General features: G+C 37.1%; 3 protein-coding genes across 3 annotated transcripts in view; 2 read left to right on the top strand and 1 right to left on the bottom strand.

Annotated features, from left to right (window-relative positions):
* The window catches only part of LOC124709080 (AT-rich interactive domain-containing protein 2), a 336,130-nt gene extending 334,840 nt beyond the window's left edge, over positions 1-1,290 (bottom strand). The window contains exons 1-2 of the mRNA XM_047240727.1: positions 620-1,290; positions 411-504 (exon numbers count right to left, since the gene is read on the bottom strand). Coding sequence (XP_047096683.1) covers positions 411-504; positions 620-711 — 186 coding nt within the window. The 5' untranslated portion in view covers positions 712-1,290. The remainder of the gene's footprint in view (positions 1-410; positions 505-619) is intronic.
* On the top strand, positions 1,114-12,545 carry LOC124804795 (zinc finger protein 593 homolog). Its single transcript, XM_047265124.1, has 3 exons — positions 1,114-1,514; positions 1,602-1,702; positions 12,329-12,545. The coding sequence occupies exons 1-3, from the start codon at positions 1,425-1,427 to the stop codon at positions 12,543-12,545; spliced, it is 408 nt and encodes a 135-aa protein (XP_047121080.1). The 5' UTR covers positions 1,114-1,424.
* Positions 12,546-12,585: 40 nt separating this feature from the next.
* Positions 12,586-14,025, top strand: LOC124804794 (serine--tRNA synthetase-like protein Slimp). Its single transcript, XM_047265123.1, has one exon. The coding sequence runs from the start codon at positions 12,586-12,588 to the stop codon at positions 13,918-13,920; it is 1,335 nt and encodes a 444-aa protein (XP_047121079.1). The 3' UTR covers positions 13,921-14,025.
* The last annotated feature ends 8,677 nt before the right edge of the window (positions 14,026-22,702 follow it).

Below are 22,702 nucleotides of genomic sequence, written 5' to 3' on the forward strand. Positions count from 1 at the left end.
ATTCTTGAAACAGAGAGGGAAAAACCTTAAATCTTTTTAGTATTACAAACGATGTATTCGACACACGCTGCAAGTCCATGGGCCACAAATACACAATTAACTAAAATTCCCAAACAAGTATGACTTTGAAGTTAAAATTTGAAAAAAAAAAAATTACAATCAACGAAACGAGAAAATAAAAGGAACAGTATTCAGAAAGCAGTACCGACTATACGACAGTAACATCAAACACGTAATAATTTAAAAATATCACACATTTTAAGCACATTACTGCTATATAAACACTATACCACACAAGCCAAAACAAACTGATGATCAATAATAATGTATCGAAACAACCGAAGTCCGTTTCAGATATGCACCGCAAAGTAAATACAAACACAATGCCACGTTCTGCTTAGTATACTCACCTTTATCCATCCTCCGTGAGCTGTAACCAGTACATAAAGAAGATATAAGTCTATTTCATGGCCGTTAATCTTCGGTATTTTACGAAATGGAGTCCTGAAAACAACAAGACATTATAATGTATTACGATGAATAACTTAACATAGATACATGCGAAACCCAAACAAACATACAAAGATGTTTAATAAATTTTAAATAAAAGTACACTTACCCACGGCTTTCGTGGAATTGCCTAAGTTCTCGAATGAAACTGTCACGTTCCCGTTGGTATGTGACTGGGTCCTTGTTAAGAATTTTGGCCATATTAACACTGAAACACTCTTGTTTATTGCACCACACGTGTTACTACGCTACGTGAATCCATTTAGAGTCCCGATACGCGTGACGTAGTCGCAGCGAAGAGCAGATACACCACGGTAAGATAGCAGTTGGGGCTCAACCGACGAAGGGTATTGTTCGACTCCCGCAGACGTAGGGTTGACTGGATTTCCAACTCCCAATGTTGCAACTTACTTCTGTCCGATATTAAGCACACAGCACGAGTCCAGTACACGGCACAACCACTCACACGTTGTCCGTAACTTTTCCATGGCGCACAGTTTAGTACCTTGCACCAAAATAATCACAAATATGCACCAAAAATGTTACATACACGTAACGGCACGTTTCTTCCTATGTGTAATGTCACTGCAAGCCAAAATGGCGTCGGCCATTACGCCCAAAGACGGCGGATAGATACTCAGATACAAGTTATTTCTACTTTAAAATGTAGTTTGCAATGAATCTGTGTTATAAAACTTGTCTAGGTCTAATTAAACCCCACCGTTAGTAACGCTGCGACATCAAGCAACGCGTCCATAACGTCGATTCCCGTCTCGGCGTACAGAGCGCGATGAAATTATAGTTCGTACACTGAACACAGATGTCAGTAGCAATTATAGCCTCTGTGAAGAGTTACTGATTTTGTGAATTTTTGTGATATCGTCAGACACGCTGAAGTAATTCGAAGCCAAACAATGACTTATAAAAGGAAAAAATATCATAAAGGCGATACACATTTGAAGAAGAAATGGAGAACGAAGCGCCGAACGAAAGACCTTGATGAGGTTAGTAAGCGTCAGTTTGTCTTTTAAGGTTATTGATGGAAAAATGACTATTAAAAATTAAACCATGACACGTGGTTGTAATTGCAGATTGATGAGGATATGAAAGAAAAGAATGCAAAACTGCTACTAAATCAAGAAATAGATTTGGATAAACCTGGAAATGCACAGTTTTATTGTTTGCATTGCGCGTGAGTAACATTCTCAGTAGTTGCATGCCGCTAGAAATGCTTATTGTTTAGAAGATTAGTGGTTTTTGTATTGCAGTTTTTAATGTGTACACAGTTGAACTCAGATGACTGAAATGTTTAAAATTAAACAACAAAGTTGCTATGCTTTTTAAGTCTACAAGGTTGCGAAAATTAATGTGTAATATGATAAATTTAGGCTATCTTTTTGTATGTAGTAACCAAAGTTGAATGACATGAAGATCGTATAGTAACTTTGGAGGAAATTTAATTTCGATGTAAATATTGTCTTAAGAATGCCCAGAAATAAATTTCCATTAGTCATCATCTCCACTATTATTGTGAAAAATGAAAAGGCAGAAATAGAGTAGCAGGTTACTCAGAAGTCGTGTAGCTGATTTCATATTAATGATTGAATACATATTTATTTATCCAGCGTTAATTTTGCAATGGTATAAGATTTGTCATCTTAGGAGACTGAAAATTAATAGCATAAAACACACACTAATAAATCACAATATACAGGAATGCTTTTATGAGGTTAGGGCAGTGCTTTATGTGTATAGGACAGGTGGTTAGGCACAGCACTGATGAAGAATCCATTCCAGTAGTTTCCAGATAGATTTAGGAGAACCAGATCAAGGTGTCTGAACAAAGTAACTGAAACCTACTAAATATGAGGTCTTTGTCTGAACAACTGCACAGTCTTACTCTGTCGGCTCCTATTGTAGAACAATATCTGAGATACACACTATGTGCTCCACATAACTAACATAGTTTTGCTCTACATTACTGCACACATCCAGGGCACCTGCTGCTGATTCCTAAACCATTTCCCCACACCCGCCTCCCTGAACTAATGGTACACATACTGCTTGATAACTTATTTGAGCAGATTTTTACATGATGTTATTAATTGAACTTCTTACGCAAGCTAAAAGTGCACTCTTACAACTTAATTAGGAAGTAATTATTTGATACCTGTAATGAAGAGTGCTGTGTAAACAACCTTAGATTGCTGTTGTATCTGGAGGAGTTAGTGACAAGTTTACGTCTGAAGCACACTTTTTTGTCCCACCACTGAGAAATAAATAGTGGATTGGTGTCCTCTTGAACTATGTTCAGTGACGTAATGATTATGCCACTTCAGTCAGCAGGTGTTTTCAACTGTTCAAATATAGACATTAAAAATAAATACTAAGTACTTATATAACCTTCATACTGTAAGAAAATTTTTGTTTGAATATTTAATTCTCTAATTGAAAATCGGTAAATGTCTGTAGTGTTCTGTGTCTTTACAGAAAAATATCGCTATGTGCCATAGCATTATAATAACCACTGTTGTATATGATGACTCTTTTCAATGTGTTGTATTAGTGCTAGAATGAGTGATGAAGCAGTGTTCATGTCCTCCTCATAGAGCTTAAGGAAAAGCTCTATGTATACACATATTAATTAAAGTAATGAATATATTACTGACACAATGATAACACTGTGATAACACTGAGTATTGGAGTTACAGTAGTATTCTAAAAAAAAAATGTTCTTGATGATTCCAGAAGTACTAGAGGACAGGTAGTGGTTGTGAATGTATACGTAGAGATTGCTCGTCTCTTTCCCTGCTCTCCCTCGTCTGTGCCATTGTGGTATCAGATTTTGTGGTTTCCTCCCATTCCAATCATGGTTGGAGTGTAGAAAGAGTGACTCCTTAAATTTCACTATAAAGAAAGTCCGTTTAAATGCCACTGTGAATGCTAAAATGAGTGTGATATTGCCTACGCATTTCCTGCAGGAACAATATACACTGGGTGACAAAAATCACGGGATAGCAATATGCACATATAGAGATGGAGGTAGTATTGTGTACACAAGGTATGAAAGAGCAGTGCATTGGTGGAGCTGTTATTTGTACTCAGGTGATTCATGTGAAAAAGTGACTGATGTAATTATGGCCATATGACCGGAATTAACAGGCTTTGAACGTAGAGTGGTAGTTAGAGCTAGACTCTTGGGTCATTCCGTTTCGAAGATCATTAAGGATTTAAATATTCAGAGATCCATAGTCTTAGGAGTGTGCAGAGACACCAAATTTCAGGCAACTGAGAGCAGTGGCGTCTGCGTAGAGTTCTCACTGCTGACAGACAAGCAGCAGTGTATGAAATAACTGCAAAAATCAATGTCGGATGTACGTGAACATATCCATTAGGACAGTTTGGTGTTCAAGGACTGTGGCAGCTGGCGACTGACGTGAGTGCCTTTGCTAACAGCACATCATCACCTGCAGTGCCTCTCCTGGGCTTGCAACCATATGTGTTGGACCCTAGACAACTGGAAAACTATGGCCTGATCAGATAAGTCATTATTTCAGTTGGTAAGAGCTGATGGCAGGGTTCGAGTGTGGTGCAGAAACACGAAGCCATGGAACCGAGTTGTCAACAAGACACTGTGCAGGCAGGTGTGGGCTGTTTTTGTGTGGAATGGACTGGGTCATCTCGTCCAACTGAACGGATCATTAACTGGATATGGTTACATTCAGCTTTTTGAAGATCATTTGCAGCCATTCATGGAGTTCATGTTACCAAACAACAATGGAATTGTTACCGATGACAATGCGCACTGTCACTGGGCCACAGTTATTCCCAATTGGTTTTGAAGAAAATTCTGGACAATTCGAGCAAATAATTTGGTCAGCTAGATTGCCTGACACGGGACGTAATGGAGAGGTCAGTTCGTGCAGAAAATCCTTCACGGGCAACACTTTTGCAATTATCTATTGTTATAGAAGCAGCGTGACTCAATATTTCCGCAAGGATCTTCCAGTGACATGTTGAGTCCATGCTATATTGACTTGGGCACTATCCCAGAGAAAAGGAGGTCCAACACAATATTAGGTATCCCATGCTTTTTGTCACCTCATTGTATAGGATGATGAAAATAGCTCTAGATTTTACACTCACTTGGTAAGTAGGCAGCCATGGGATAATTGCCATCTATCTTCAAGCATCTGCAAATTCACTTTTTTCAACGTTTCCATGATGCTTCCCAATGAACCAAATAAATCTGTGGCCCTCTTGCTGCATTCTTTTGTATATATTCAATGGCTCAACCAAACCGCCGCCTTTCATCCTAACCACGACTTCAGGCTATGCTGCAGATTAGTCTGTCACCACAACATACTTCCCAGAAACTAATACAGGTGCAAAAGAAATATTGTCAGTGTTCTAGTGTTTTTCTGTTTCCACATCAGCATTACATTATGTGCCACATCATTGTTACATTACAGGATGAAGCAGGGCTCCGGTATTAGTCTGTCACCACAACATACTTCCCAGAAACTAATACAGGTGCAAAAGAAATATTGTCAGTGTTCTAGTGTTTTTCTGTTTGCCACATCAGCATTACATTATGTGCCACATCATTGTTACATTACAGGATGAAGCAGGGCTCCGGTATTGATTCATCCTGTTAACTGTGTGAACATTGCAAGATAGTCCTATTTGGTTTAGGTCCCAAACAATTGAGCAATATTGTAAGGTGGGATGCACAAGTGATTAGTAAGCAACCTCCCTAGTAGACTGACTACATTTTTCCAGTATCCTACCAATGAATCAAAAGTTGAGCCAGCGTAATCATTCCATTTCACAGCCCTACAAATTGTAATGATCAGGTATTCATAGGAGTTGATTGATTTGAGACATTCAGCTAATATAGCAGCAGCCCAAAAATTTGCTTTTAATTCTGTTAAAATAAAAACCACCATGACTGGTTTTGCACTTCAAGACCACTCCATTTATAGCTATTACAGGCTCATATCTTGTGGCATTGCATTGTAGTTGTCTGATGTCCTCAAATTTCTTGTTCATTTGAACTTGGATTTTCAAACTTGCTGACCATATATCTAGGTTCGGTGAGATATCTCAATGATTTTGCTGCGATGTCAGAACATGGTTATTCTGTGGTCTTGGTAAATTGTAATTGTCAACAACTTTCTTTTAAGGCAGAAAAGTTGGAATCCTTTGTATGTATTATTTTATTCCACAGTTAGTTACGTGGTAGTGAATGTTATGTAACATACAATCACATTACCTTTATTATCATTATTATTACTTCTTTCTTGTCTCAGACGTTATGTCTGGTTAAAAATGGAAGGTGACGCGGACCTTGATCAAGCATGACTTCCTTTCAACTGTATGGTATATGTTACATTGCATTTAGGAACTTTCGGGTAATTGAACAAGTGTCAATAATTACAGATTTCTGTAGTTGTATATATAAGTTTGGATGTAGCTGTATTGCATTGATGTACTGGTGGATATTGTGTGGTATGACTCCTGTAGTTGATAGTATAATTGGTATGTCAGCTTTATCCTGATGCCACATGTCTTTGACTTCCTCAGCCAGTTGGATGTATTTTTCAATTTCTTCTCCTGTTTTCTTCTGTATACTAGTTGTATTGGGTATGGATATTTCGATTAGTTGTGTTAATTTCTTCTTTTTATTTGTGAGTATGATGTCAGGTTTGTTATGTGGTGGTGTTTTATCTGTTATAATGGTTCTGTTCCAGTATAATTTGTATTCATCGTTCTCCAGTACATTTTGTGGTGCATACCTGTATGTGGGAACATGTTGTTTTATAAGTTTATGTTGTAAGGCAAGCTGTTGATGTATTGTTTTTGCTACATTGTCATGTCTTGTGGGGTATTCTGTATTTGCTAGTATTGTACATCCGCTTGTGATGTGATCTACTGTTTCTATTTGTTGTTTGCAAAGTCTGCATTTATCTGTTGTGGTATTGGGATGTTTAATAATATGCTTGCTGTAATATCTGGTGTTTATTGTTTGATCCTGTATTGCAATCACGAATCCTTCAGTCTCATTGTATATATTGCCTTTTCTTAGCCATGTGTTGGATGCGTCTTGATTGATGTGTGGCCGTGTTAGATGATACAGGTGCTTGCCATGTAGTGTTTTCTTTCTCCAATTTACTTTCTTCGTATCTGTTGATGTTATGTGATCTAAAGGGTTGTAGAAGTGGTTATGAAATTGCAGTGGTGTAGCCGATGTCTTTATATGAGTGGTTGCTTTGTGTATTTTGCTAGTTTCTGCTCGTTCTAGAAAGAATTTTCTTAAATTGTCTACCTGCCCATAATGTAGGTTTTTTATGTCAATAAATCCCCTTCCTCTTTCCTTTCTGCTTAATGTGAATCTTTCTGTTGTTGAATGTATGTGATGTATTCTATATTTGTGGCATTGTGATCGTGTAAGTGTATTGAGTGCTTCTAGGTCTGTGTTACTCCATTTCACTACTCCAAATGAGTAGGTCAATATTGGTATAGCATAAGTATTTATAGCTTTTGTCTTGTTTCTTGCTGTCAATTCTGTTTTCAGTATTTTTGTTAGTCTTTGTCTATATTTTTCTTTTAGTTCTTCTTTAATATTTGTATTATCTATTCCTATTTTTTGTCTGTATCCTAGTTATTTATAGGCATGTGTTTTTTCCATCGCTTCTATGCAGTCGCTGTGGTTATCCAATATGTAATATTCTTGTTTAGTGTATTTTCCTTGACTATGCTATTTTTCTTACATTTGTCTGTTCCAAAAGCCATATTTATATCATTGCTGAATACTTCTGTTATCTTTAGTAATTGGTTGAGTTGTTGATTTGTTGCTGCCAGTAGTTTTAGATCATCCATGTATAGCAGATGTGTGATTTTGTGTGGGTATGTTCCAGTAATATTGTATCCATAATTTGTATTACTTAGCATGTTGGATAGTAGGTTCAGAGCAAGGCAGAACCAGAAAGGACTTAATGAGTCTCCTTGGTATATTCCTTGCTTGATCTGTATTGGCTGTGATGTGATATTATTTGAATTTGTTTGGATATTAAGTGTGGTTTTCCAATTTTTCATTACTATGTTTAGGAACTGTATCAATTTAGGATCTACTTTGTATATTTCCAATATTTGTAGTAACCATGAGTGGGGTACACTATCAAAAGCTTTTTGGTAATCAATGTATGCATAGTGCAGCGACCTTTGTTTAGTTTTAGCTTGATATGTCACCTCTGCATCTATTATCAGTTGCTCTTTACATCCTCATGCTCCTTTGCAACAGCCCTTTTGTTCTTCATTTATAATTTTGTTCTGTGTTGTATGTGTTATTAATTTCTGTGTAATGACTGAAGTTAATATTTTGTATATTGTTGGTAGGCATGTTATGGGGTGATATTTAGCTGGGTTTGCTGTGTCTGCTTGATCTTTAGGTTTCAGATAAGTTATTCCATGTGTAAGTGTATCAGGGAATGTGTATGGGTCTGCAATGTAACTGTTAAATAATTTAGTTAGATGTGCATGTGTTGAGGTGAATTTCTTTAGCCAGAAATTTGCTATTTTATCTTTTCCTGGGGCTTTCCAATTGTGAGTAGAATTAATTGCTTGGGTGACTTCATGTTGCAAAATTATCACTTCAGGCATTTGTGTTATCATCTTGTATCTGTTTCTGCTTGTATCCACCGTGCATGCCTGTTAAGTTGTACTGGGTTTGACCATATGTTGCTCCAGAAGTGTTCCTTGTCTGTTATGTTTGGTGGATTGTCTACTTTAATGTGTGTGTTATCTATTGTCTGGTAAAATTTCTTTTGGTTTGTGTTGAATGTTTGGTTTTGTTTCCTTCTATTTTCACTTTTTCTGTATCTTCTAAGTCGTTTGGCCAATGCTTGTAATTTCTGCTTCTTTTCATCTAATTGCTCTATCAGTTCTTGTTGTGAGATTTTACCTAATCTTTTTCGTTTTTTCTTTCTGACATTTCATTTCTTATAAATTGTGTTAGCTGTCCGATGTCTTTTCTCAGTTTTTCTATTCTGATCTATAGCCTGTGTTGCCATGCTGGTTTTGTGGGTTTCTTCTGTGTGTTGGTTGGTTCTGATCTCTGCCTAGTGTGTATATTTAGTGTAGTGAGTGCTCCTATATAAACCTGTAGTTGTAACTCTTCCATAGTTGTGTTTTCATTTATTGTGTTGTGTATGATTGTGTTGATAGTTTTTATTGTTTCGACTTGTGGGTTATTTGGCGGTCTATGCAAGAATGGTCTAATGTCTGTATTTGTGTCTTTGTATTCTATATATGCAAGCTGAAATTTTTCTTCTATATCTAACATGTGTGTCACTTCGTGTTCTATTTGTGCTTGTTCTGGTGGCTGTCTTAAGATTTTGTTTTCCTCTGACTGTTTAATTGATGTGTGTTGTTCTTTGTTTGTTTGCTCTAGGATGTTTGAGTCCATTACTGTATTTTCTTCTTCTTCTGATTGCACATTATTTTGTTCCAGTATTTGTTGTACTTGTTGTTTGATGTTTTCTAATTCTGACTGGGGTATCCTGTTATTTTTGATTATTACACAGATCTGATCAGCTAGTCATTGTTCTGTTAAAAATTTTAATTCTGGGTATCTGGTAATAAATATTGTGTATACTTGTGATCTGTATCCAGTTGTGTTGGTTCCTAGGTTTGTTGCTTGGTAATAACAGAACATGAGGTGTTGATTAACTTCATCTGACCATCTTATCCTCTGTCTTTGTTTTCCTTCTAGGGTGGTTGCAGGAAGCATATCCTGCAAAACACCTCTATTTGGATTTGAATCATTTTCCAGTTGGCTAGCAGTGTCATTACCATTGTGGGCGGGCATAGGGTTCAAGCGTCGTCCCCGACCAGGAAGGCGCCTGTCCGAGGCTTCTTTAGTTCTGTCCTGAACCAACTAATCACACTAAAAGGGGGGTTAGCCCTATTAGTGGTTTGTTCTTTTCGTCGCCTTTTACGACTAGCAGAACATACCGGAGGCCTATTCTTTTCCCGGGCCTCCACGGGAATTATTATTATTATTATTAGTACCACCATTATTATTGCCACCATTGTCGTCTATTCTAATTTCTTTAGTTGGCCACCTAAGGACTAAAATAAGCATATAACCTTTATGACAGCTGTTGTCATTTATTATTTTTCTTTCTACAGGCTAGTTGTTATTCATCAGCTGGCTATGTCTTATGTCTGCGTGTGCATTATTACTCTGTAATCCACCTTACAATGTGTTGCAGAGGGTATTTTATGACCACTGTCTCTTCCACCTTTTCTATTATGGAGTGCAGTCAAATTAAGTCAGTAGATACTGAGGGAGTTAGTTTCGGGAATGAGGCATTAAAGTAATAGACAAGTTCCACTATTTGGACAGCAAAATAACTGACAGTGGTGAAAGTAGAGGGGATATAAAATATGGACTGGCAATAGCAAGAGAAGAACTGTGGTGGTAAATCTCCATGCGAGCTTGAATCTCTCTGCTTTTGCCTTCATGGTGTTTCTGTGAGAGATGTAGGCAAAAGCAGTTGGTTGACTCGTATTAGAACGTCAGTTCTTGAACTTTAACGGTAAAACACACAGTGATGCAGAATCTACCTTGCACGTTTGCCACTGGGGTTGGCAGAGCATCCCCTCGATGTTTTGATGCTTATTAAATAAGGCTGTAAGAAAATGCACTGCTCTTCTTAGGATCTTCTTATTTCCTCTATCAAGCCTTTCTGGTATGGATCCCGGACTGATGGGCAATATTAAAGTATCGGTGCAATGAGGGTTTTGAAAGCTACCTCCTTCGTGGATGGACTGCACTTTCTGTGGGTTCTCCCAATGGATATCTGCCTTGCTTGGAATTAGTTTTTTTGTATTTGTTCCACTTTAAATAGCTGTGCATGCATCATCATATATTTAGTGGGTGTGACTGTTTTTAGTGATTGCACAGCAATTTTCTAATCGTACAATAACGGATATTTTAGTCCATTTATGTGTCATATGTTATATTTGTTTATGTTGAGGATCAACTGTCAATCTCTGCATCAAGTGTCAACCCTTTGCAGATCTTCCTGTGTTGTACTAAAATTTTGTACTGTTGGGACTTCTGTGCTAAAAAGCATTCAAGTTTCAGCAGCTCTTGCATTGTGTATAGATGTTGACTATTTGTTGACGTTTGTCATAGCACGAGATAGTATATGCAAACAAAGAAAATTACTGGATCTGTTTTATTTTGGCAGAAAATAGATTGTTTACACTGGTTTTTAATATGGAGAGTGCCAGAATAACTTTTACTGTGCTGGCTGTTATGATTTTTAAGGTTGGTTACTGATTTTTGTATTTATTTGGTGACTGGAAAAAAAACTAAATGTGCTGACACTGACTTGTAGCATAGCCTGAGTACTAGATTAGTTTGGAATGTAATAATTTGCTGGAGCATTGGTGGAGTCAGTGAATTTCAGTACGGAAATAAGTTTGCCAAAATTGATTGATGTGTACTGTAGCCCTAAACCATATTTGCCAAAAATTGACATGCAAACGTTCGTTGTATTTTATCACTTTTTAAAGCATAGTCAGATTTGGTTAGGCCTACATGAAACATTTAAGAATTATTTACTTGTGCCTATAATTCCTCTCATTGGTTACATTGCAATAAAAAGATCGATCTTAGTTATTTTACAATGCTTCTATCCTTGGAGGCGTATTATATGGATGGTAGAAATTCCATTCTGTACTCCGCACACATTCTCCTGTAAAAGAAGGGAGAAAAGGTGAATTCATCACGTGGATGTATTTACAGCATGACATCACAAAACAACCAAAAGCTGCTGTAATGTGTGTGTATTTACAGAAATTCAGTTTTCATTTAGTGACTATCTCTAAATTGTGTGCACAATAACAAAGATGTATAAAAAATAGCTTTGTGGAACTAATTCTGGTGAACTATTGTGTGTAGCAGATACTTACGGGTGTCACTATAGCATGGTAAAAGGAGGTTCCGTGGCATAAAATACATAATGGTTATAGTTATCTAAATGGTACGGCTAAAAATACAATAAGCATAAATATATTAAAAACAATAGTATACATATGAAGACAGATTTTAGATGTACACAAAAGTCACATCACATATGCATGTTTCCAGTATTTCATAAGTTTTATTTGCTAAAATTTTGGTGAGACAGTATGCTGAACATTGCAGTGCACTGTCAGTTTGTGCATTTGTGCATTTAGTGACTAATGGAAAATGCATATAATTATAATTGATGCATGTATAGTGGCAGGTAACTATAACATGTATACTGTGTTTTTAATGTCTTTAAACATTTTGTATTTTCACCTAAATCATAGATGCTGTAAGTAATAATAATTGTGTACTTGATGCTGTGGAACCTTCCTTTAACGTGATATAATGATACCCATGAGTATCTGCTATATACAATAGTTCAGGTTAACTATTTTGGAATATGCTTTTCTTATACATTTTTCTTATGTAAGCGACTTAAAGATGGGCACATGACTGATACTAGTTACCCATTAAAAAAAATACACATTACAGCAGCTTTCGGTGATTTTGCAATTCTGTTCTTAAAACGAATTCATTTTCTTTAAAATTAGTAATTAACCATCTGCAGGGAAATTTGCCAATTCTTGTTTTAATTTACAGTCTTTTTCAATGCGTGTAATGCTCTGATTGTATCATCCTTAAAAAATTCCATGTTACGTGTATAAAACACTTGTAACCTCTTCTCTCCTTTCTTTTTAATTTTATCGTTGTTGCCTTCAATTTTTTTTACAGGAGGTATTTCGTTGATGAATCTGCACTGACTGATCATTTCCGGACGAAAGTTCACAAGCGTAGGCTGAAAGCTCTTGAACTGGAGCCATACACCGTAGAAGAATCGGAGAGAGCTGCTGGCAAAGGCCAGTACCAACCTCCCAAGAGAAGGAAGATTGAAACACAGAGTACAGGAGATGATACCTATGTTGAATCTGGTGACAGAATGACTGATTAAAATAGTCATTTCTGTAAACACTTTAGAAAAATAATCGAAAATGATATTTGCCTCCCACTTAATGAAATCTGTATGTGGATTCAGTATGTTATTACGAACATACTGCAGCTCAACTTTATTTGTTACAGGTAATAAAGCACATAAAACTGCATCAGTTCTGATTCCACATCTTGATTGTGAGGAAAGGTTTCAGGGTTTAGAAAAGCTGAAGAGAAATGTTATGTTACGCAAACTTGATCTTGATGTTGATAATGTCCATCAGTTGTGGGAAAAATTAAGATCTATTGAGCAGACAAAAGAGTGTATGGAACAGAAACGCATAGAAATAGCCAGTATAACAAAAGCCTTAAAGAAAAACAACAATTTCCAGGAAATAGAGAAGCTCAAAGTGCAAGGTAGGTCATTAAGAGATGATATTAAAAAAGTAACTAAGAAATTTTGGGAAATGCAGGAAAAAGCGATTGGGCAGTTTTTGTCATTGCCAAATGATTTAGACCCTGATACACCCGAAACTGAAGAAAAAGTTTTGTATGAATTTGGTAATGTACCTCAGGACCCCTCAGAATGCCACACTGTGATAGGAAACAAACAAGATTTGGTGAGGTATTTTAGTCCAGTTTGTTACTATTTAACTGGAGCTGCAGCAGTTTATGAATTAAAATTGCTCCAGCACTTTGCTGATTCACTTCACGTAGCAGAATTTGCGGAGACATGTAATTCTGACTTTGTAAGGAGCATAGTAGTTGAAGGATGTGGAATGAAGCACATTAATTCAGTATCAGTGTTCACTATAGAACACAGTGACACGGGTGTATCAGATATCAATAATAGGCTTCACTTAGTCGGAGGTGCTTCTTTGCCTGCATACTGTGCTTGTCATGCAAAGACCATTGTCACAGGTTCTCTTCCAATTAGGTATTTTACAATAGGTCGACAATATAGTCCCATACAAAGTAAAAGTTTGCCAGGATTATTTCATACTTGCCAGGCATCATGTGTGGAATTGTTTGTGTTAACTTCAGACACACTGAAAGAACTGAAAGCAGAATTCCATCGGACATTAAAAGCTGTTACAGGCATATACAGGAGTCTGGGAGTACCCTTCAGAATTGTGCTTTTCCCTGCCAACTCACTCAAGCAATGGGAAAGTTTAAGAGCAAGCATTCAGATGTTTTCTGTACACAATAAGTCTTTCATTGAAGTTGGATATCTTTCATTGTGTAATAATTACATAAGCAAACGTTTGCTTATGTATTATGAAACACCAGAGAAGGATAAAAAATTTGTGCAGGTATTGTCAGGAACTGTGCTATCTGTGCCAAAGTTTCTAGGCTGTGTATTAGAAAATGGACATTTTTCAGACTTGAATATTTAATTTAGACTGCGGAAATGTGTTTTTGGCTAGTAATGTATGTAGCTGTTACTGTTATTACGTGTAAATGAAAATCTTTTCAGAATAAAATGATAAAGTCCTTTTTTATATTACTTGTTCAATTAATACGTTTTATTCATCATAGCATTACTGAAAACTATACCTTCCCTCTGAGGAATTATATTCTGTGCAACTGTAATTTGTCAGAAACAACTTAAAGATGTTGCTAACTGTATAGATCAAATCTACACCAATTTACATAATAGAGTTGATGCAATACATTGTAACTCCTCTCATCACCTTTTCCAAACAATTGAAACACTAATTGTGTATGATTCACTCAGTATGCATGAGATGAGGGAAGATACATACAGGGTGTATCATAATTAATGGTGTAAATGAATACAGTTGAATATAATAGAGGGAAACATTCCACGTGGGAAAAATATATCTAAAAACAAAGATGATGAGACTTACCAAACAAAAGCGCTGGCAGGTCAATAGACACACAAACAAACACAAACATACACACAAAATTCAAGCTTTCGCAACAAACGGTTGCTTCGTCAGGAAAGAGGGAAGGAGAGGGAAAGACGAGAGGATGTGGGTTTTAAGGGAGAGGGTAAGGAGTCATTCCAATCCCCGGAGCGGAAAGACTTACCTTAGGGGGAAAAAAGGACAGGTATACACTCGCTCACACACACACACACACACACACACACACACACACACATCCATCCGCACATACACAGACACAAGCACTGTCTCCTGTGTGCGAGTGTATACCTGTCCTTTTTTCCCCCTAAGGTAAGTCTTTCCGCTCCCGGGATTGGAATGACTCCTTACCCTCTCCCTTAAAACCCACATCCTTTCGTCTTTCCCTCTCCTTCCCTCTTTCCTGACGAAGCAACCGTTTGTTGCGAAAGCTTGAATTTTGTGTGTATGTTTGTGTTTGTTTGTGTGTCTATCGACCTGCCAGCGCTTTTGTTTGGTAAGTCTCATCATCTTTGTTTTTGAATACAGTTGAAAGTACACGATACTAGAAGCAAAAAAAGTCTCAGTAAATGTAGGGTCGAAAATGCACACCTTAAAGAGCTACACGCAGTTTTTCATCTTTGATACTGTGAAACAAATCTCTTCTACTGCAAGTTCTTTGCTTTCCATATTTTAGGAAGTGGTAGTATGGACCAAAATAAAAAAAAAAAGTCCAGCAAACATGTGCTCTTAAACGCATACCTTAAAAGTTATGAGCACGTGATCATTAGAAGAGTTGCGTTTCAAAGTAGGAAGGATGAACAAGTGCTCGTAGCTCTTAAGGAATGGATTTTAGAGCACGTTTACGGGACCTTTTTTTTTTTTTGTCTATAGTACCAGTTCCCAAAATATGGAAAGCAAAGAACGTGAAGTAGAAGAGATTGTTTAACAGTATCGAAGATGGAATGATTGCTCATAGCTCTTGAGGTATGCATTTTCGACCCTATGTTTACTGAGACTTTTTTGCTTCTAGTTTTGTGTGCTTTCAACTGTATGCGTTTACACCATTAATTATGATACACCCTGTATAAGTGAAATATCTTTAGAGAACTGGTTAATAACCAAAAGTCCCCCACTGCAGTCTGAGACTTGGAATGATGTGTTTGGTGCTGAAAAATTTGGAGAGAAATGGAATAACTTCAAATCCTTCAGCTATTTCAATGTAACATGTCCTATTACTTTCAAAAGAAAAAAAAAAAAGTTAGAAACTGTAAGACTGGCACATGAAGTGAAACAAGTGGAGGAGTGATCTTGTCAATGCAATATTAATGAAATTAGATGGCAAAGGCAGGGTGACATGTTTGTATCAGATGCAGGCAATATATCCAGAAACAGTTTCTCATGAGCTGGTACTTACTAAACTGGATTATAGAATATCACGATGCACAAACTGAACACAAAGACAACTCCTTCATAGCTTGGTCAGTCCTGGGACCCAAGCACAAAGTTTTTTTCCCTCCATATAATGCTGTTCTGTGGCTTTCAGAAAGAAGCCACAAGGGCAAGTGACATTGGAATTGGTATATATCTAATAATTCATCAAAACATTCAATCAGTATAAAATAAAATACAGCAGTTTAAAGTTGAACTCAAATCTTTAAACTACACAGCAATTTGAATCAGCACACAGCTTTGCAGATAAACAGAAACCCTGATATGACAAAGCAAACTATTATTGTAGGACACCCATAAAGGGGGGAAAATCTTGTGTATCATATCAAGAAGAGAACACAGTTTAAACTCGCATGTACCTTACGACACTTTGCAATGAGAAATGCTTTGAAATATCAACAGCTCTTTGTGAGTCTATTTACCTAATGCAAATAGACAGAAACTTTTTAGTAAACTGAGGTCGCAGACAAAGTTTTAGTGCCCAAGTACAAGATAATCTTAAGTGGAGACATAAATGTAAATACAAATACCGTGCATAAAACAAATAACATTCCCATTCTGCACAGCTTTGATATGTTTCAGATGGTCAACAGTGCAACAATGGCAACAAAAACCTCAGCATTAGTAATCAATCATGTTACGGATATAGACAAGGAAACTGTATTGTAGATGTAAAATATCTTGGACATTCTTGATAATTCCTGCCCATTAAGGAAAGTAAAAGCTGCCTAGAAGTCCACCAGACTGCACGTCTACAAAAGACCTTTTCAAAACCCCAAAATTCAAGAATTTTCTACCGTATTGTTAATCTAAACTGATGGAGTGTATACGGAAAAGAATGAGGAGGATAAGAAAGTCCTCAAAGACCTTGAAATGTTTCAGTTCCTTAAAAAAATCTCATAGTGAGTCAGAATTCCTAAACTGTTACCAAAGCTATAAAAAGGTTTACAGGATGGAGTTGCTTATAGAAAAAAGAAGTAGTAAGCAAATGACAAAGCAATACTTAAACACACTGGCTGCCGCACATAGTGATGGGTTTTTCAATGCCAGACCATGGTGTCAGGCATGAGGCTCTGCTGTGGGTGCCGCTGGCCACGTGACATCAGGCATAAGGTTCTGCTGTGTCCACTGGTGGCCTTTTGACAGTCAGTATGTTAATGCTGAAAGTAAAGCACAGCAGTCCGGAAGGTTCGTAAAATAAGAAAACAGAGGTTGGTCGAGAAGTGATCCATGGAAAATAGAAAATGATGTGAATTAATATTTTTCAGGTTAGGTAGATAAATTACAAAAAGTTCCTAAAATCAGAGGTTCTAATAAAAAAAATTGGTAACAAGTTCAATGATGATGATACCCACCACAGAATATGCAGACAGGAAAACTGTACAAAAATTAAAAAAATAAGTACTCAGCAGATATAGATGAAGCACTGTACTTAAAGAATGTACAGGGTGTATGGAACATTTCTCCCTTTTTTATTAACAGAGCCGTGGAGGTTTGATGCTTCGTGGAAACATTACCACTTTACATCAACAGGTGGTGCTAGCTGTATGAACTTCATGTTAGTTTGTATTACGTGATGAATCATAGTGAACAGATTCTCACTGCTAGCAAGTGTTGTTGTGGTAGTGCACATCTTTTAAACATGTCATCTTCAAAAATTTAATGCACTGTTACTTGGTTCATTAGTGAAAATATGCCATTCAATCATTTTTTTTTACATATTCTTATGTTTTCACCTAACGAAAGAAAAGAAAAATAATTATAGTCTCTAAATTTTAACAAGGATGATAAAAAAAAGACAGTTTTGTAAAATTTTACTTTCCTTCAATTTGAAGGGTTTATCTATCAATTAAATTCATTTGTATTCTATAGGCTCTGAAGTAGACAACATTCCATTAGAACTACTGATAGCCTTGGGAGAGCCCATCCTAACAAAACTCTACCAACTGGTGAGCAAGATGTATGAGAGGTGCAAAATACCTTCAGACTTCAGGAAGAATATAATAATTCTAATCCCAAAGAACGCAGGTGTTGACAGATGTGATAATTACCAAAGTATCAGTTCAATAAGTCACAGCTGCAAAATACTAACATGAATTCTTTACAGGCTGACCTCGGGGAAGATCAGTATGGATTCCATAGAAATGTTGGAACACGTGAGGTAACACTGAGCCTAAGACTTACTTAAAAGACAGGGTTGTAGCCTATCCCCGATGTTATTCAATCTGTATATTGAGCAAGCAGTAAAAAAAAACAAAATAAAAATTCTGAGTAGGAATTAAAATCCATGGAGAAGTAAAAACTCTGAGGTTTGCTGATAACATTGTAATTCTGTCAGAGACAGCAAAGGACCTGGAAGAGCAGCTGAACGGAATGGACAGTGTCTTGAAAGGAGGATATAAGATGAACATCAACAAAAGCAAAATGAGGATAATGGAATGTATTCAAATTAAATCAGGTGATGTCCAAATTAAATCAGGTGATGCTGAGGGAATTAGATTAGTAAATCAGACACTTTAAGTGCTAAATGAGTTAGCTATTTGGGGAGAAAAATAACTGATGGCCAAAGTAAGGAGGATATAAACTGTAGACTGGCAATGGCAAGGAGAGCATTTGTGAAGAAAAGAAATTTGTTAATGTCGAGTAGAGATTTAAGTGTTAGGAAGTTTTTTCCGAAGGTATCGGTATGGAGTGTGGCCATGTATGGAACTGAAACATGGATGATAAATAGTTTAGACAAGAAGAGAATAGAAGCTTTCGGAATGTGGTGCTACAGAAGAATGCTGAAGATTTGACTGGTAGATTATGTAACTAATGAGGAGGTATTGAATAGAATCGGGGAGAAGAGAAATTTGTGTCACAACTTGACCAGAAGAAGGGATCAGTTGGTAGGATATGTTCTGAGGCATCAAGGGATCAGCAATTTAGTATTGGAGGGCAGTGTGGAGGGTAAAAATTGTAGAGGGAGACCAAGAGGTGAATACACTAAGCAGATTCAGAAGGATGTAGGCTGCAGTAGGTACTGGGAGATGAAGATGCTTGCACAGGATAGAATAGCATGGAGAGCTGCATCAAACCAGTCCGTGGACTGAAGACCACCACAACAACATGTATTCTGCTCTTTGTGTTTTTCATCTTTCTTATGGCTGTCATTAGGAAATGGGACCAATATCTGATCATGTTAATCCCCAGGTTCAAGGCCTCTGTGGCAATGGAATGTCAACACCAAAATTCCTCAATCATTGGGCATTGACCCAAAAACAGTTTCATTTTGGGTTAAGAGAGGCAATGGTAATGGTAGCAACAGCAGCAGAGTTGGACAAGCAACAAAACTCTCACAAAATGGTAAAAACAAACACAGACATTTGGTAAAGGATGAAATTGGCACCAGGACTTGAGCAGTTGCCAAATGTCTGAATTTCTCAGATGACTACCAGAAAAGACGGAAAACACCAGTATGATAACTGTAAATGTCCTCATTTGTAGACAATACTGGGGAGAACATGCACGTGTCCAACCAATAAAATCCATGCTGCGAGGGGGAGGGAAGGGGTATTCAGACATTCTGTGAAAGAGTAATATCTGACGCTTTTTGCGATTCTGACCCTGAAGGAAAGAAGAAAAGGAATGCGCATTTTGCTTACAGACAATTCTCCAGTAGGTTGTCATTCAAAGCCCAACAATCAAAATGCAGAGTCTGTTTAGGTGAAACAAAGAAAATTTCCCGTGTTCACAGACCATAGCAAGGATTGAAGATGATTGTCAGTGGTAGGTTCTGTGACGATGGAAAAATTGAACTGCATATGGTCGATGCAAAAACTGGGAAAGAATTGTTTTTTACCATCACCATTCTCAAAAATAAAAAAATCTATTTTGAAAGACAAGCTAATGAATTACTTGAATAAATATAACATTCTCAGGGAAGTACAGTGTGGCTTCCAGAGTAGAAGTACAGAATCAATCTTGTAGAGTTTACAAAAATTGCACTAGACAAGAAAGTGTGTGTCACAGGTATCTCTTTAGATCTGTCAAAAGTCTTTCATACTCTTGACCACAAAAAAAAAACACACGCACACACACACACACACACACACACACACACACACACACACACACACACACACACACACTACCTTAAGAAATAAGAGGAACTGCGATATTTTTCTAGGAAGCAAAATTCTTAACGAAACATTTATCAGAGGCAAAGTATACTCATATAAACATAGGAGTCCCTCAGGGCAGCATATTAGGACTTCTGTTTTTTTTTTGGTACATCAATGGCTTTCCTGACATCAAAGAATGGGAACTCTAGAATGGAGTAACACCACCACCATCTGATAATTGCAAGTAATCATAATTATTAACATAAATTGACTTCAAAAACAGCAAGAAATTTAACTGGAACATCAGTGAGAGGCAGTAACACTGAATGGAAATGAACAGTGAAATAAAATTTTAAAAGATACTTATCTGTGGGAGTACTTAAATAATGCCAGGGTTTTTGTGTGTAAAATAACCACACAGCTTTGTAAACACGTTCTTGTAGTTATTTATTCTATTAACACGGGGTTGTAATAAGACTTTTTATAGTTTCTCTAATAGGAATCAGTTTCAAATCCAAATGAGCATTAAAACAGTCTATAACTTTCAAGAGCTCACAAAAACTCTGTCTATGACTAACTTGGCATAACGTCAGCTTGATATCGTAACTTAACTTTCCAGATAGGGAAAAACATTGTAATTACAGATAAAACACCAGATCCTCGCAGAGAAAGCAAATATAAGGTAAGTCTTTCCGCTCCCGGGATTGGAATGACTCCTTACCCTCTCCCTTATAACCCACATCCTTTCGTCTTTCCCTCTCCTTCCCTCTTTCCTGATGAGGCAACAGTTTGTTGCGAAAGCGTGAATTTCATGTGTATGTTTGTGTGTCTATCGACCTGCCAGCACTTTCGTTCGGTAAGTCACATCATCTGTGTTTTTAGATATATTTTTCCCACGTGGAATGTTTCCTTCTATTATATTCAAATATTTGATTAAGATGACATATCTGATATCATTTTGTAAATGTTCTGTGGGTGAATGGACTGATAATTGACTGTGGATTCTGTGTGTAGCCAATATTAATGTACTAATGTAGTGCTGGAGCAAAACTAAGCAGTGACTATTGTTGAGACCCAGGGTAATTTCACATTTGATAGATTAGACTATATTGCTTTCTTAACATTAAATTTTATAGTATTTAGAATTATCATAGATTTTTAAGAATTATATACTGATGAGTCAAAGCAATGTGTCACCTTGTTCTTTTCAAACTTTTCTCTTGATCATGGTTGGTTGGTTTGTTTGGGGAAGGAGACCAGACAGCGAGGTCATCGGTCTCGTCGGATCAGGGAAGGACGGGGAAGGAAGTCGGCCGTGCCCTTTGAAAGGAACCATCCCGGCATTTGCTTGGAGCGATTTAGGGAAGTCACGGAAAACCTAAATCAGGATGGCCGGACGCGGGATTGAACCGTCGTCCTCCCGAATGCGAGTCCAGTGTCTAACCACTGCGCCACCTCGCTCGGTCTCTTGATCATGTCCTCAGAATCAAGCTTACCAATGAATTCAGAATATTTGTTGCTGGACTTGCACTATTCTGAGGAGTGAATTCTAATTAGGGTCTGACTTCCTCATCTGTTCAGATTCCTTAATGTTCTGCAAATGATCAGCATTTATATCCAAAAAATAAAATAGTCATTATTATGAAAGATGCCCTTCTCCAGTTGCAAAATCACAGGAAGGAGACATCATTATGCTGTGTGTCATTACCAAGGAGGCTTGTTAATGTGCTATCTCTGTGTGCTGCAATGTTGTTGTTGTTGAGGTGTTGTGCATCTATGATGGTGGTTCCCAACCTTTCCGAACCCACTACCCCTGACTGCAATTGGACATTAGCTGGCAGCCCCTCCCCCCTCCCCTCCCCCCCCCCCCTCAAATTCCCACCACAATCATCAGCTTTACAGCCAAACTAAACTTTAAAATGGAAAATAATTTTCTTTGAAAAATGACATAGGATAAATGATAGCGTTGCATCCCCATTTAAAACTAACTAATTAAAATGTGTGCACTATGCTTAGGGCTACTGTTTGTATGTCATTTGACTGCTCGACTCCATACTTCTGAACTACCAGAAATTGGAAGACTATGCTGACAATGCTTTGTCTGGTTACTGGCACCAGTATGGCCACTAGTGACTTTCTAGGTCACTTGGAGGCAGTTTATGCACTGACAGTTGGCGATGAGCACACGGGGCGGCCACATTATCTATTATCACAGTTACTGATTTCGTAGCTGATTTTCTACTTGAATGAATAGTGCAGCCCAAGACTTATATTTATGGCTGATTGTGTAATGGACAGATAGTATGAACTTAGTCATCAATAAATAAATGTTATTCTTTTACAACGCAAGAAAGTTTTCAAAAAGGTATGGAATAATAATAATACAGTGTGGGCCCTACAGCAGTATTGTAACCATTACATAGTTACTCTTGTGGTGTGCTGTCAATTAGTTCATTTAGTGTTGCCAATTGAATAATGAAGTAACTTCTGATCTATGGTGGGAACTACCTACAACTTGGAGAAGGCATTTTCTTTAGATACGGTGTGTGTGTGTGTGTGTGTGTGTGTGTGTGTGTGTGTGTGTGTGTGTGTGTGTGTGTGTGTGTTATTAATGCTAGTATTTTTGTGTGTGTGTGTTATTAATGCTAGTATTTTTTTAATATTGGGAATTTATGTAATCAGTAGTATGTTTTTATGAAATACTGATAAGAGTAATGATCTTTGAAAAATAATTTTTTTGCATGGCCAAAAACTTT

This window comes from Schistocerca piceifrons, chromosome 7 (genome assembly GCF_021461385.2).
Source record: "Schistocerca piceifrons isolate TAMUIC-IGC-003096 chromosome 7, iqSchPice1.1, whole genome shotgun sequence".
Classification (NCBI taxonomy): Eukaryota; Metazoa; Arthropoda; class Insecta; order Orthoptera; family Acrididae; genus Schistocerca; species Schistocerca piceifrons.

Coding starts and splice junctions, on each gene's coding strand:
- LOC124804795 (XM_047265124.1), top strand. CDS start 1,425: ATGACTTATAAAAGGAAAAAATATCATAAAGGCGATACACATTTGAAG. Junction 1,515..1,601: donor GAACGAAAGACCTTGATGAG/GTTAGTAAGCGT, acceptor TTGTAATTGCAG/ATTGATGAGGATATGAAAGA. Junction 1,703..12,328: donor TTTTATTGTTTGCATTGCGC/GTGAGTAACATT, acceptor TTTTTTTTACAG/GAGGTATTTCGTTGATGAAT.
- LOC124804794 (XM_047265123.1), top strand. CDS start 12,586: ATGATATTTGCCTCCCACTTAATGAAATCTGTATGTGGATTCAGTATG.